The sequence below is a fragment of the Leucopleurus acutus genome (assembly GCF_964270905.1).
Source record: "Leucopleurus acutus genome assembly, chromosome: 6".
NCBI lineage: Eukaryota > Metazoa > Chordata > Mammalia > Artiodactyla > Delphinidae > Leucopleurus > Leucopleurus acutus.
This window is the reverse complement of record NC_139149.1, coordinates 7,846,574-7,861,077: the sequence shown is the minus strand read 5'-3', so window position 1 is coordinate 7,861,077 and position 14,504 is coordinate 7,846,574. Positions and strand designations below refer to the sequence as shown.

The window sequence follows — 14,504 nt, the reverse complement described above, 5'->3', positions numbered from 1 at the left end:
GACAGGCCCGCATACCGCAAGAAAAATTAAAAAAATAATAATAATAAAGAAAAAATTTTAAAAATAGAATTACCATACGATCCAGCAGTTCCACTTCTGGCTATATACATGAAAGAATTTAAAGCAGAGTTTCAAAGAAATATTTGTATACCCATATTCATGGCAGCATTATTCACAATAGCCAGAAGGTGGAAGCAACCCAAGTGTCCATCAACAAAATGGATAGACAAAATATGGTATATACATGATAGAATATTATTCGGCCTTAAAATAAAATTCTTTCACATGCTACCCCAGAGGAGAACCTTGACGACATTTATGCTAACTGAATGAATGATCCGGTCAAAGAAGAATTATGTATGATTCCACTTACATGAGACATCTAGAGCAGTCAAAATCGGAGACAAAGTAGAATTGTGCTTGCCAGGCTTGGGAGAGAGGGGAATAAGGAGTTACTGTTCAATGGGTACAGCTTCACTTCTGCAAGTCGAAAAGATTTCCAGAGATGGAAGGCGGTGACTGTTGCACAACAAACGGAATGCTTGTATTGCCACTAACTGGATACTGTCCTTTAAGATGGCAAATTTTATGTGTATTTTACATATTCACATACGACTAATTTCCCCAAATTAAAATTAATCAACAATTAAAACTGTTTCTTTTAATTGAAAAAAAAAAAGTGATTCTGCACCACTACGTCCAAGTGGCCGAAGTTAACACCACCAACACTGGGACAAACTAAAGGTCCTTGTTTTGGGGAGAAATACGCGTAAGTATTTGGGGATCAAGAGGCAAGCTGTCAGCAAATGTGGCAAAACGTTAACACTTCGTGTATATAGGTGAAGGGTATATGGGAGTTTACCACTTTTGCAACATTATTGTAAATTGGAAGTATTTCCAATTAAAAAAAAAAAAGACTATTCTCGGCCAGTTTTGAGACTTAAAATGAACCACACAGCAATGGTAGTTTATACAGAAACCAGCAATTTTTTTAACATTTTGAATTCCCCAGGTATGATTATCACTTTAACACCTGGCACCATCAGTTTTACCCTACACAGGTGAAATTTTCAGATAACTGGAGCTTACCCCATTAAATGCCAGAATGGTGTATTAATAACTTTGAAGTCTTTTTTAAAAAGTACTATTTTACTTTTCTTGTTTAGAATTTTTAATGATCAGGGTCATCAACATCTGTGTCAGCAGATGGTTGTGTTTGCTTTGTCCTCACGAGTGTTTCTGAGGGTACTAATAAAAGCAAAAATGCCATTGCAGAAAATAGTTGTTTTTCCATCTCCATCTAGTGGTTAGCTATTACCTGATATCTTTATGTACCTGCTTTTTACAACTATCACATTTGTGCTTTTAAATTTGTTGAAAGTAAGGGTAAAGAGATCCTCATTTTTTTTATGAGTAAAGGGCACAAACGTCCTGATTTTTTTCGTTGTTCCGAGGCTTTATCGCCAGTAAGATTCTCACGTGTTTTTGAAAATCAATATTGCCAGATAACCCTTCTCCAGTTTGTATCATGAGATTTCTATAATTAAAATCACTTACTTGCTCTTGGATTTGGTCATCTTGACTAACAAGGGACTTCTCATAAGTAAGTCTGCAGAGACTAATAACATGGCTTTAAAGTATCACAAAAACAGAACAATACAGCCATAAGCGATATTATTCTCCATCCCAACGGCCCGGCTGCTTATCAGCAATTACAGTGATTTTTAATTATGTCCATGTTTCCTCTGAGACAGTATTTCTCAGTCTTTTTTTTTTCAGATTGTAGGACCCCCCCCAAGGAGAAAACAAATTTAATTTAAATCAAATAATTAAAAACTTCCCTAACGAGAAATACTAAGAAATGATTTTGTCAGCATTTTGTTTCAACCCCAGTAGGATACTGCAATTCAGTTCTGACACTGACCACCTGAAGTCATCGCTGGACTCCACAGGTGTAAGGGCTCAGTCCTCCACGAGCTGCCTGCACTGGAGATGATGGCTGCAAGTGGAGTCCATCCCCACTTCTGACCGACTAGTTACTAGTTCTGACTAATTTGGGGGATCCCACAATCCCCTCACATTCAAGAATTTGCTAAAATGACTCAGAACTCAGGAAAGCACTGTGCTTAAAATTAGTTTTATTGTAAAGGATTCAAATGAGGAGTACCAGCCAAATGAAGACACACACAGGGTGAGGTGAGGTCTGGGAGGAAACACGGAGCTTCTGCACCCTTTCTTTGTGGAATCAAGGCCCATCACCATTTCAGCACATTAGTGTGTTCACCAATCAGAGCCTCAGTGTCCAGAGTCTTTACCTGGGCTTCACTATTTGGACACGACTGATTACATCACTGGGCAACATGACTACGTCAATCTCCAGTACCCCCCAGCCCCCAGCCCATGAGGCCTGCCCAAAGTCCCGACCCTCTAATTACGTGGTAGGCCCTTTCTGGTGACCGGCCCCCACCTAAAGCTCTCCAGGGGTCTACCATGACTCACCTCATTCGCATCACAAAGACGTCCCTAGCACCCAGGAATCCCAAGGGTTGTAGGAGCTCATGGTCGGGAACCAAGGGTAACGACCAGACAAACCACACCACAGTTAGGCAGTCTACACTCTGAAGGGCCACAAACCACTGTAATATCTAAAATTTTTCTGCACTCACCAAGAACTAATTTTCACTCCCATGGAGAATGCATCCTCGAAGACAATGAAGAGACAGCCCCCCAAAACCAGAATGGAATTTTATTGTGTAAAGTTGATAGAAGTAGGACTAGTATTCTTCTGTACAAAGTGCACAACAAATGGTTTTAAATAAAACTGAGAGAAATGCAAGTCCTATGACAATATTTGATACAAGCTGAATCATTTACAGGTACACTAAAAAAGTTTTTAAAATATCATCTTTCTCCAAAGAGTCCATTGCGCATTTCTTAAGAGCAGAGATAGGGAACCTCCCAGGCAGTCACAAGGGCATTTTATTGCCCTCGATGCTGATTTTTACTGCGTGTGCAGATCTGCTTTTTTTCCTGATGTCTGTGAACTTTCTCATCTGTTTATCCAGTCGACTGATACCCTTCTTGGAGGTCCCCTGAAACTAAGAGTGGGGTAAAAATTAAAGAGCAAATTATTGAAACACATACACTTAGTTTTGTCTTTCGTCTTCTTTTATCTGAAAGTCAGCAGACAGAAGAGCTCCCAGCTCTGGAATAACCAGAATAAGCTTTGGTGACCTCAGGAACAGAGCAAGCATACACAGCAGTGTTAGAAAAGCATATTAAACTCTCTCAATGGAGACTAATTTTGTTCTTATCTGTGCCTTACTTTCAAATTTTGCCTCTAGTCCACGGAAATTTGCTAGGAGAGAGAAAGGGGGGTTAAAACTGAAACTACGATCCCCCTAATTCCATCAGGTTACATTTTGACTGTATGCTTCTCCCTTTCAAAGACCAAATGTGGAGGTGACCGCTTGACACATACACCTTCAAACAGTGCTGGCATAAAAAATAATGATCTTCTAAGGCAAGGAAAGTCATCGAGAAAAAGCCTGAAGCATAATGAATGAGGTTAGAACCGCTAGGTGCTTGCTGGAACTCTAGTTTCCGATTAGAAACTAGTCAGGGTTCTGTAACCCTGTACAAATGATGCCCCTTGTGTGAACTACTTCCAGGACTGCTGGGAGAAGTGAATAAGATAATAATAACAAATACAAGCACAGAGGCTAGCACAGAATCGGCGCTCAGAACAAAAGCAGCTATTATTGCTATTACTACTACTTTGCAATCAATTAGTTTGACACAAAAAGAAAAGTAAATTAATTCTCTTGAACCAAGGGGCTTAACCTTCTTGCGTCTCTTTCTGCTTGCCCTTTACGTTTAAAGGTTTGCTTGTTAGGTAATTTCTCTTCTACTTTGAAAAGACTGTGTCTTGAAAAGGTGTGGTCTCCAAGAAATTGACACCTTTTAGAAATGTTGAAAAGGCCTGCCATTTATGTCAGATCAGGGCAAACTCTTCTTGCTGGCTACAGTAATCTAACAATTCCAATCTTTACGACTGTCCGAGTGGTTAAAAAAAGATGGGATTTTCTAATTCTTCTCCCCAGATGTTTACTACTGAATCACCTGTGAAGCTCAATTCAAAGAATACTAAAATAAGGTGGAGACTAGGAGACACTCTAGGGTCGGTACCAGTGTGGTGAAGTTCTTTTGAGTTGGGGAGACCTCCCCCAAGCCTTATCTCACCTCTGGACTCGTCTTCCACCTCAGTTATAAGCAAAGACCTCTAAGTCATTCTTGAACAAGAGCTGCATTGATCATCCATCCTAGATTTTCTACATACATCCCAATTCCAAATATTATTTTATATCAATTTTAATCCTGGGCACTAGTACTCTAAGGGAGCATAAAAATTCATATCAGATGAGAAAGTTATGCGACTATCACCCTATGCATGCAATACCCCAAATTTCTAGACAGTCCCAAATATCTGGTTTCCTTTCAGACAATGTGCCCTGATTTTTAGTAGCTGCAATCAGTCCACAACGGAAGCCTTAGCTGCTCAGATCTCTGCCAACTGCCCAACTCCCAGCAGCTCTACCCCTCAGCCTGGACTTCTCCTTGTCCACTCCCAGGACCTTCTCTAATAATTTGACCCTCTAGCCTGCGCAACTGGGACATGCCCAGGCTGCGCTGATCTACTCCTAGTTACAGCTTGTATGACTTGTATCTGGCAGATGCCTGGTTACCCCAAGCCTGAAAACACACAGAACTGAGTACCTAGCCTGTCTAATTCAATGACTTCTCTCTCGATTTGTCAACCCTACACCACTTCCTTAGGACAGTAAAGCTGTATGCTGCACTGCTTTATCAGTGAAAAACCAAAAGTAGCCTAAAAGATTAGCAAGATGGGTTTGCTTAAAAAAATATGGTACAATCATATTACAACACAATATTAAGTCACTGAAGGATGTTAACTCAAATGAATTATTACCATGTTTAGTAAAACACAAACCCAACAAGGTATAAATGAGTATGATCACAATTTTGATTAAAAGTTAAAAAACAAAAACAAACACCACCACCTCCAACAAAACCCTCTCCAAACCAGTAATAATGTTTATGTACACATATATAAAGGACTGGAAAGAAATAACCCAAAATGTTAATATTAAGGTGCGGGGGGATTACAAGTGACATTAATTTTATTTGTGCTTTTCGTATTTAAAAGTTTATATAAAAACATGCACTGCTTGTGCCATTTTAATGTTATTTTAAAAGCATTCCATGGAAAAAATTAGCATATAAACATACAATGTAGCACAGGTTACTGCATTATTTAGAAGCGAAAAATCAGAAACCATAGAGGAATGAATAAACAAATTATATATTCACATGATAGACTATTATGCAGCCATTACAAATGATAACTCTATAAGGTGGTTTAATGAGAAGTGATCAAAATTCTATACAATATAATTTTAATTATATTAAAGTATCAATAGAAAACAAGGCAAAAATTTTATCAAATTGCTTTTGAGTGGTGATTTTTCTCTTTATAATCTCAAAATTTTCTACAATTGTAAGCAGAAAAAACTAAGTTTAAAGCATTACTGAAAATACATGTAACACATCAAAATTGTTAACAGTGGTGACTTACACAGAGGAAGAGCAGGACTTGGGGAGTGGGGTTTATTCTCTAGTATATTTACTCTCGTAATTTCAAAAATAAAAATTACATTATAACAAAAAGAGTTTCATTTGAAAGCCATTTACTCACTCCAATTTTCTTCTTGGGAAACATGTTTTCTAGTAACACTCATTAGTGTCTGTGCAATGTGAAAGCCTTGAGTGCATATGTAAGGAAACTTCTTGAACAGGAAAACAGTGTCAGGTGGTTTAAGGACAATTTACTGAAATGTAACATGGGACTACCAGCCCCCAAAACATGCCTTACTATTATTTTTCTTTTTTTGACAGAGCTCTGTAAGCCAGACACAGGCCAAGATAAATACCCGCCCGTTTTGATCTGGGGAGTGTTGGGGATGAAGGAGAAGAACTCTGCTTGAATTCCCCTCTCATCACGCTGGCCACCTCTTGCTCTAGCAACAGGCTGGGCCACCTCTGCCCACCTCCCCATCACCTACAGGGAGGGTGGGATCAGAAGCAGCAACACCAGCAGAGAGGCACACGCCCTTCCAAAGAAGACTGGCCACTAGGATTTTTTATTACGTTTTTCACTGCCCTATTATAGTTCTTGATTCTCAAAATAGTGTGCTGGGGTAGAAAATGTATTACGAAAGAGAGGAATAAAAGGGTGGAAGAGACAGTGAGAAAAGTAAAGGTAAAGAGAAACAGGGGTGGTGGGGGGGAAGGAGGGATATCAAGGGACATGGAAATGGAAAGAAGAAAAAAGGGAGGAAGGGGACTTCCCTAGTGGCCTAGTGGTTAGGATTTCATGTTTTTCACTGCCGTGGCCCGGGGTTCAATCCCTGGTCAGGGAACTGAGATCCCGCAAGCCCTGAGGTGTGGCCTAAAAAAGGGGGGGGTGGGAAGAAAAAAGGGAAGGAAGTAGAGGTGAAGAAATTCTTAGCACTGAACCAGTGCTTTTCTACCCTTTATTTATTCTCATTAAGTAAGACTGTGTGCTTTGTTTTGATAGTAGCTTAACAACAAAGTGAAACGGCAGGCAGGTGAGTGTGTCTGTGGAAACAGCTGCCAAAGCAGGGGTCGCGGAGGAGTCACAAAAGGAAGGCAACACACTCAGACAGATGCTCAGGAGGGCACTGCCGCAGAGGCGCCACCGTTAACCTCCGAGCACAGCAGGTCAGTGAGTCTGGCTTTATGAATGTTTCAAAGTCGTCTTCATTTCCGACCATGAGCTGAATATGTATTAATTAAATTTATCTCCTAAATATTCAGTGTCAGGCTTTATGCAGTGAGCCCTCAAATGCAGTTATTGAGCCACTGACAACAGGAAAAGAAGCCACCTCCCTTTCACCAAGACGTTACTAACCAATTACATGCCTGTAAGGGAGACCGCTCGGATTCCAGGCCCTAACAAAAACCTTTTTAATAAAAAGGGTACCAGTCAGAAAGACCAAAATGCCTAGTCGTGAGGTAATTATCTATTAGTCTCTAGGAAGGGAATCCCGTATCAATTTCTCAGTATTCAAGAGGACTAGAATGTCACTAAGTGCCTGTTAGGGTCATTACTTCATGAACTAAAAGTGGTCCTGGCCTTTTCTGGTTAAGAAAGCACACACACACTGTTTTCACTCTAGCTGCTGACAACTCAAGCCCATGCACAGAGCATGCTTCCTTGGGGATACCTCCCGGACACGCTCTGGTAGGGCCAGGCCTACAGGGGCATCCTGTTGCCTTCAATGCTGAACTTGACAGCACGGTGCACTTTGCTGAGTCGTTTCTGTTCTGCAAATCGCCTCTTATGCTTTTCCAATCGGCTTAGGCCCTTTTTAAGAATACCAGGCTAGAAAGAGTAGTTTGAACGGAGAATAAAAAAAGATTACTGAGAAGCAATAAGGATCACCGAATAGTATTTACAGTGATGGCAGAAGTGTCTACCCTAATAAACACTTCACAACAGAATTACTTAAAACAGCTGAATAGAAAGGGAGGGGTAGGTTGCAGAAGCAGGTGAGTTTTGTTTCTCAGGGTTCTTAAAAAAAAAAACGACTGTACCAAAACACTCTAGGCTTCAAGATTCAGTTGAAATAAAGGGATTAATAAGAGGAAACTTCCCAACTTGATAATGTTTCTTTAAGTCTGAAGTAAACCTCATCAGCAATAAGTGATCTGGCTAGATAAGTGACCAGAAAATAGCTCTCGTCAAATCAGATAAACCTTAAGAGCTGTTAAGGGTTATTGAACACGAAGTAAAAGACGAACAGTAATCTGCATTTCAGATCCACCTTGCTGTCCCCCTGCTTGCTTACCCTGGACGACTCCATTTCCACATTCCACTTGGGCCTGACAACATAGTCCTTGTTCGAGGGCATGGGGACCCTTGCCCGGGCACAGAATCCAGGATCTCCAGGTCTAAGAGCCCTGAGAACGGGAAGAAGAGCATGCTGCTTATGTAGTCGACCACAGCCGGGTCCATCCCATTCAGCTGCACATCTGTGTCAAACCTCCTCTGCCCTCCCGAAGTCACCCGCTCCAGCATCCTGCTGTCTGTCTTAGATGGCCTCATCATCACTCACACTGCTGTACCAATGGCTCAACTTCCCCCTCAAAGCCAATTTCCTCTGCATTTTCAGGACTCCTTTTCACCTCTCCTCAGCTTCAGATATAATCGCATCTCTCCTTTCTAAGGCTGGTTCCTCCATCAGGACTCTGAATCTCAATTTCTCTGGTCTAATAGAGTCACTCATGTGTTCACTTGTGAGGTGAAAAACCAGGGAGTCAAAATGACCCCCCAGACTGAGTATGCCCATAAAGCAGTTTACATGGTTTTGCATATGCAACTCATACAGTAATTTTTTGGTCTGTTTCTTGTTTTTAAAAAAGTTCGAGATGATTATAGATTCACATGCAGTTGCAAGAATTAATGCAGAGAGATCCAGTGTCTCTCCCAAAGGTAACAACATGCAAAAACTATAGTACAATATTACAACCAGGATATTGATGTTGCTATAATCCATCAATTTTTATTTACATTTCCCCAATTTTACGTGCACTCATTTATCTGTGTGTCTGTGTACTTAGTTCTATGCAATTTTATCATGTGTGTAAGTTCGTGTATCCACCACAGGATCCCTCCTATTGCCCTTTAGTAAACATGTCCACCTCCCTACTCCATTTGCCCAGTCCCTAGCCCCTGGTGACCATGAATCTACTAATTTCTGTAATGCTGGCATTTGAAGAATGTCATATAAATGGAATAATACACCATGTAACGTTTAGAAATTGGCTTTATCCACTCAACATAATGCCCTTGAGGATCCAACCAAGTTGTCACATCTATCAATATTTTGTTCCATTTAATTGCTGAGCAGTACTCTATGGTATGAATATACCATGGTCTGTTGAACCATTCACTTGCTGAAGGACATCTGGGTTGTTTCCAGTTGTGGACTATTATGAATAAAGCTGTACTACGAATGGACAGGTTTTTGCACAAACATAAGTTTTCATTTCTCGGGGATAAATGCCTAAGAATCTTGTGCAAGTGCTGGGTTGTACGGTGGTTGCATGTCCAACCTTACAAGAAACTGCCGAACTATTTTCCAGGGCAGTTGTACCATTTCACCCCGCAGCAATGGATGAGTGATCTAGTTTCTCTGCATCCTTGCCAGCACTGGATGGCATCACATACAGTAACTTTTATGTACAAATTTGAGAACTATCGTGCTAGACTAACCTAAGACTATCATCCTTCAAAAGTAAAGCCTATTTGATGTCTGGGAATTCGAATCATTCAACCTTCAGGTAACTAACCACCTCAGTGGTAAACGGAGGGTGGGTATTTGCGGGGGTGGGGGAAGAAGAGGAAGAGAAGGCTAAAAAATTCTGCAATTGTTTCTCTTCCCTTGTATGGTTTACTCCATTCTTAGTATCAAGCTTCTGTAACTTTCATATACATTAACTGACTAGAAAATCTCCCACAACTCTTATTTTTCCCCTGAAGCCACTGTCAGCACACCTGTCCACGAGCAAACGACACTTGCTCCCTCTAGCTCATTTCTCGTTCTCCTTTTGCGATCTGGGTGCTGCCTGATTGCCAGCCCTCACTGCACAAACCCCCGTGAAGCCTACCCCCACGGCCCCCTCCAGCGTGGCCTCATTCTCCTCTGGGTTCTCCTCCAACGTGTAGGACCACATCTGCTCACTGGCCTTCACTGGCTACACCCCTTTTCAAAGGGTTCAGTTTATTTCTTACTCTATACTCTCTCTTTTTTTTTTTGCGGTACGCGGGCCTCTCACTGCTGTGGCCTCTCCCGTCGCGGAGCACAGGCTCCAGACGCGCAGGCTCAGCAGCCATGGCTCACAGGCCCAGCCGCTCCGCGGCATGTGGGATCTTCCCGGACCGGGGCACGAACCCGCGTCCCCTGCATCGGCAGGCGGACTCTCAACCACTGCGCCACCAGGGAAGCCCACTCTGTACTCTCTTGAGTCAACAATCTTTTCTACGGAGGTAACTATCAAATCTATGTCTCTAGCCCAAATTCCGGTTCTAAGCACAGGATAATTATAGGACTATCTCAGTCACCTTACATTTAATATGCTCAAAACAGACATCATCTATGTTTTCACGCCTACTCCTCCTCTCCACTCTAGTGAAGGGTAATACCATCATCTCAGTTGCTTAAGTTTAAAATTCTGGGTGGTATCTTCAACTCTAGCCAACTTCTCGCCCACCCAGCCAGACTCCTGGCAGTTGCACACCTGCGAGGGCTCCTCATCCTTCTGCTTCTCCGTTACAGTCTCAGTTTAGCTGTATCACTGCCTTCAGTTCCTCTGCCCTGCAACCCATCCTACATCGTGCTACCAGCAGAAGCATTCCAAATCAATCTGACGACTTCACGTCCATGCTCAAAAACTTTCTAGGAAACCACAAAGAGAAGTGAGAATTCCTCATCTTGACTTAAAGCACTTCAGAATTTGGTCAACAACTGCATTTCCAACCTTATCTTCCACCACCTCAGGCACCATACTACTGCCCGACTACCTGCCATCCCTAAAACAGGCCTTGCGTGCTTACCCCACATCTTTGCTTAAGCTCTCCCCTTTGCCTACAATCCCTCTAAAGACTTTCTGAGAGAATGGACTACTTTTAGTTTGACTCTGTATTTTCAGAGTTTACCAGAGAGTCCAGCACATAGCAAGCAGCAACAAAATCTTTACCGAATGAACTATTTCTCAATATTCTTGTAACCTCCAGGGTACCCACAGAATGTGAATATTCAATAAATACTACACTAGGAATCATCCCCTGCCAATGTGAACAGAGCATCATTTCATTTGCTATTTTTCTTAAAACAAAGCAGCAAGCAGAACATTCCCAATACAGTCTACATTGAAAATCAATACAAAACTCTTACTTTTCCTCGCCTGTCAGCACCTTTTCCAAATCTCTTCGGGGTGTCTGACCACCAGTGCTGGGAAAACAGTAATTGATGAGTTATTAGGAAATGTCAAGACCTTATAACTAAGGAAAAAAGAGCAAAATGAAATCTCAAACTTAGACCACCATTAGGTCCTTTACACTGGATCAGGGAAAATAATTCCTAATATTGTATTATAAAAGTACTACTTATTTTAATGATCATTTGCACACCAGGTTTCACTCACCTGTAATGACCCTGCCATCTTGGGTGCAACTACATCCAGTTTATTGATACAAATCGAAAATGTTTTTTTCTCTTAAGGATCTGGAAATGGGACTGAGAAAGTTTTTTCTGCAAGAGGCTGAAACAACCTAAGCAACCTCCAGAACGGTGGCAGAGGCCAGATCCAACGAGAAAAGCCTGGGAGGGGAGCGGGTGTGGAGCTTCACTGTACACTACCACATTTAAACTAAAAAGTATCATGAACTACAAGACATATCAAGCAGAGGAAAGACAAAATCCTACCATCTTGTAGGTTTCTTAATGATCTTAATTACCAACCCCCGCCCTGAGTTATCGCAACAATAACGTTTACTCCACTTACTCATACCTGTTCCCTCCTACCTGTTCATTCTTCGCCGTTGAGGCATCTGTTCTAGGTCTCTCTGCTCCCTTTCTTCTCTTGTCATTCCTTTGTAGTTTGAGGTAAGACCAAATATAGGCCGAGACCATTCATCTACAACAGAGAAAAATTAATTATTTAGCCCATAAAGTAGCATTTCTACTACCATTCTTTGAAATAATCATACCCTAGTGTAAAGTCATATTCTAGGCATTAAGAACATTCTTTCCTTAAAGATAACATTATTTCAGGACCATTTGTAGAATAAACACAGCATGACACCAGCATCACAACTAGCTCCAGCTGATTCAGAAAATTCAATATAAAAAGATCACTTAAACCTGTAATCACCACAGAGGCTTAAAGAAAGTAACATCTAACTCACTTTGAAGGTCATCAACTAGCTGTGTTATTTCATAAAGACAGTTTAATTTCTAAATTTAGTCTCTTGAAAACAGAAAATCTTTTTTTTTTTTTTTAAATTGAAGTATGGTTGATTTACAATATTTAGTTTCAGGTGTACAGCATAGTGATTTTTTTTTTTTTTTTTTTGCGGTACGCAGGCCTCTCACTGTTGTGGCCTCTCCCGTTGCGGAGCACAGGCTCTGGACGCGCAGGCTCAGCGGCCATGGCTCACGGGCCTAGCCGCTCCGCGGCATGTGGGATCTTCCCGGACTGGGGCACGAACCCGTGTCCCCTGCATCGGCAGGCGGACTCTCAACCACTGCGCCACCAGGGAAGCCCGTGATTCTTTTTTTGGCAGATGCTTTTTCCATTATAGGTTATTATCCCCTGTGCTATACAGTGTATCTTTATTGCTTATCTATTTCACGTATAATATTTTGTATCTGCTAATCCCATACTCCTAATTTGTTCCTCCCCGCTTCTCTCTCCCCTTTGATAACCGTAAGTTTGTTTTCTATGTCTGTATGTCTGTTTCTGTTTTGTATACAGATTCATTTGTATTATTTTCTAGATTCCACATATAAGTGATATCATATAGTACTTGTATTTGTCTGACAAGTACTATATGATATCACTTATATGTGGAATATATATTTCACTAAGCACAATATTCTCTAGGTCCATCCATGTTGCTGCAAATGGCAATATTTCATTCTTTTTTATGGCTCAGAAGTATTCCATTGTATATATGTACCACATCTTATTAAGCCAACTGTCTGTTGATGGGCATTTGGATTGCTTCCATGTCTTGGCTATCATAAATAATGCTGCTATGAACATTGGGATACATGTACCTTTTTGAATTAGAGTTTTCATTTTTTTTCTGGATATATATCCAGGAGTGGAATTGCTGGATAGTATGAAAGTTCCACTTTTAGTTTTTTAAGGAACTTCCATATTGTTTTCCATAGTGGCTGCACCAATTTACATTCCCACCAATGATTAGAAGGGTTCCCTTTTCTCCACACCCTCTCCAGCATTTATTAGTTGCAGACTTATTGATGATGGCCATTCTGACTGGTGTGAGGTGATACCTCACTGTGGTTTTGATTTTCATTTCTCTCATAATTAGCAATGTTGAGCATCTTTTCATGTGCCTGTTGGCCATCTGAATATCTTCTTTGGAGAAATGTCTATTTAGGTCCTCTGCCCATTTTTTTAATGGTTTTTTTTTTTTGATATTGAATTGCATGAGCTGTTTGTATATTTTGGATATTAACCCCTTGTTGGTCACATCATTTACAAATACTGAAAACAGAAAATCTTGAAATTCCTCTACTTTCTTACTCTAACCAAAAACAATTCCCTTATTACTTGTCAAAATGGTCTAAATCTTTAAAAATTACATTTTGATAGTGCAGATGTAGGGTCTGTACTTCATTAAGTCTAAGAAAGCTGCTAAGGTGATCACACAAAAAAGTACTACATGCGCACTGTTTAGCCAGTAAAAGTCCAAAGGTGCCAGCTGATGTCTTTGTTCTTATCACTGCATTGTATCAAAACAAGAAAGGACCTTTACAGACAGAACACAGGTGTTGTCAAACTAAGAAGGAAGCAAGGAGTCTCAGGGGAGTCTATATCTCTTTAAAAACTGACCCGCTGTCCCCAACCCTGGATTCAGAATCACCTGTAGTACATGACAGGTACCAGTGGGAACAGTTTGCTTCTCTCTTGCCTAGGGCAAAAAGAACGTCGAGAACCACTGCATCAAAGCATCAAATGCTTATTGTTTAATAGGCAATAAACTACAGATTATTAATAAGATCGAAGGTATAATACTTCTCTAGTTTATAAAAAAAATTAAATTTCTCGAAAGGCTTTTGATAGTCTTAAACATTCAACAGAAAAATAACTACTGTATTCAGATACAAAAGTAGTTACTATTTCAAATTAGTGTTGAAGTTTAAAAATTTCTTTCCAACACAAAGCACAGGAAGAGTTAAGGAGGATGATGAAGACGCATGTGGTGTTCATAAACAATATGGCAACTAAGTAAACGAACTTCAGTTAGATTCCTCTGGATTTCGCTGTTATCATTAAGTAATAACACACAAAGGCTTTGGAGACCATTATAAAAATAACAACAATAGCAGCAGTGGCTAACATTTCTTGAAGACTTACTGTATTCTAGGCACCATGCTTTACATACACCTTCTCACTTATTCTTTAAGACAACCCAAACTAAACACATAATTCTCTGTTTCACAGAGGAGGAAACCAAGGCTTAGAGCTTAAATCACTAGCCCAAGGATAAGCAGTAAGGTAGGTGGTAAATCTAGGATTTGAACCCAGGTATGACCGACTCCAGGGCCGACATTCTAATCCCTCCCTCTCTACATGCTCCTGATCCA

The 14,504-nt window shown here is 40.7% G+C and overlaps 1 protein-coding gene across 6 annotated transcripts in view; it reads right to left on the bottom strand.

Moving 5' to 3' along the window:
* Positions 1 to 2,148: 2,148 nt before the first annotated feature.
* IWS1 (interacts with SUPT6H, CTD assembly factor 1) overlaps positions 2,149 to 14,504 on the bottom strand; it is a 48,483-nt gene continuing 36,127 nt past the window's right edge. For 4 of the 6 annotated variants that reach the window (XM_082841697.1, XM_082841699.1, XM_082841698.1 and 1 more), the window contains exons 11-14: positions 11,691 to 11,802; positions 11,061 to 11,117; positions 7,953 to 8,064; positions 2,149 to 3,098 (exon numbers count right to left, since the gene is read on the bottom strand). In XM_082841697.1, the coding sequence (XP_082697823.1) occupies positions 2,967 to 3,098; positions 7,953 to 8,064; positions 11,061 to 11,117; positions 11,691 to 11,802 (413 nt within the window). In that variant the 3' untranslated portion in view covers positions 2,149 to 2,966. Of the gene's footprint in view, positions 3,099 to 7,053; positions 7,487 to 7,952; positions 8,065 to 11,060; positions 11,118 to 11,690; positions 11,803 to 14,504 lie in introns of those variants that run through there. The other 2 variants (XM_082841700.1, XM_082841702.1) reach the window with 2 other exon arrangements.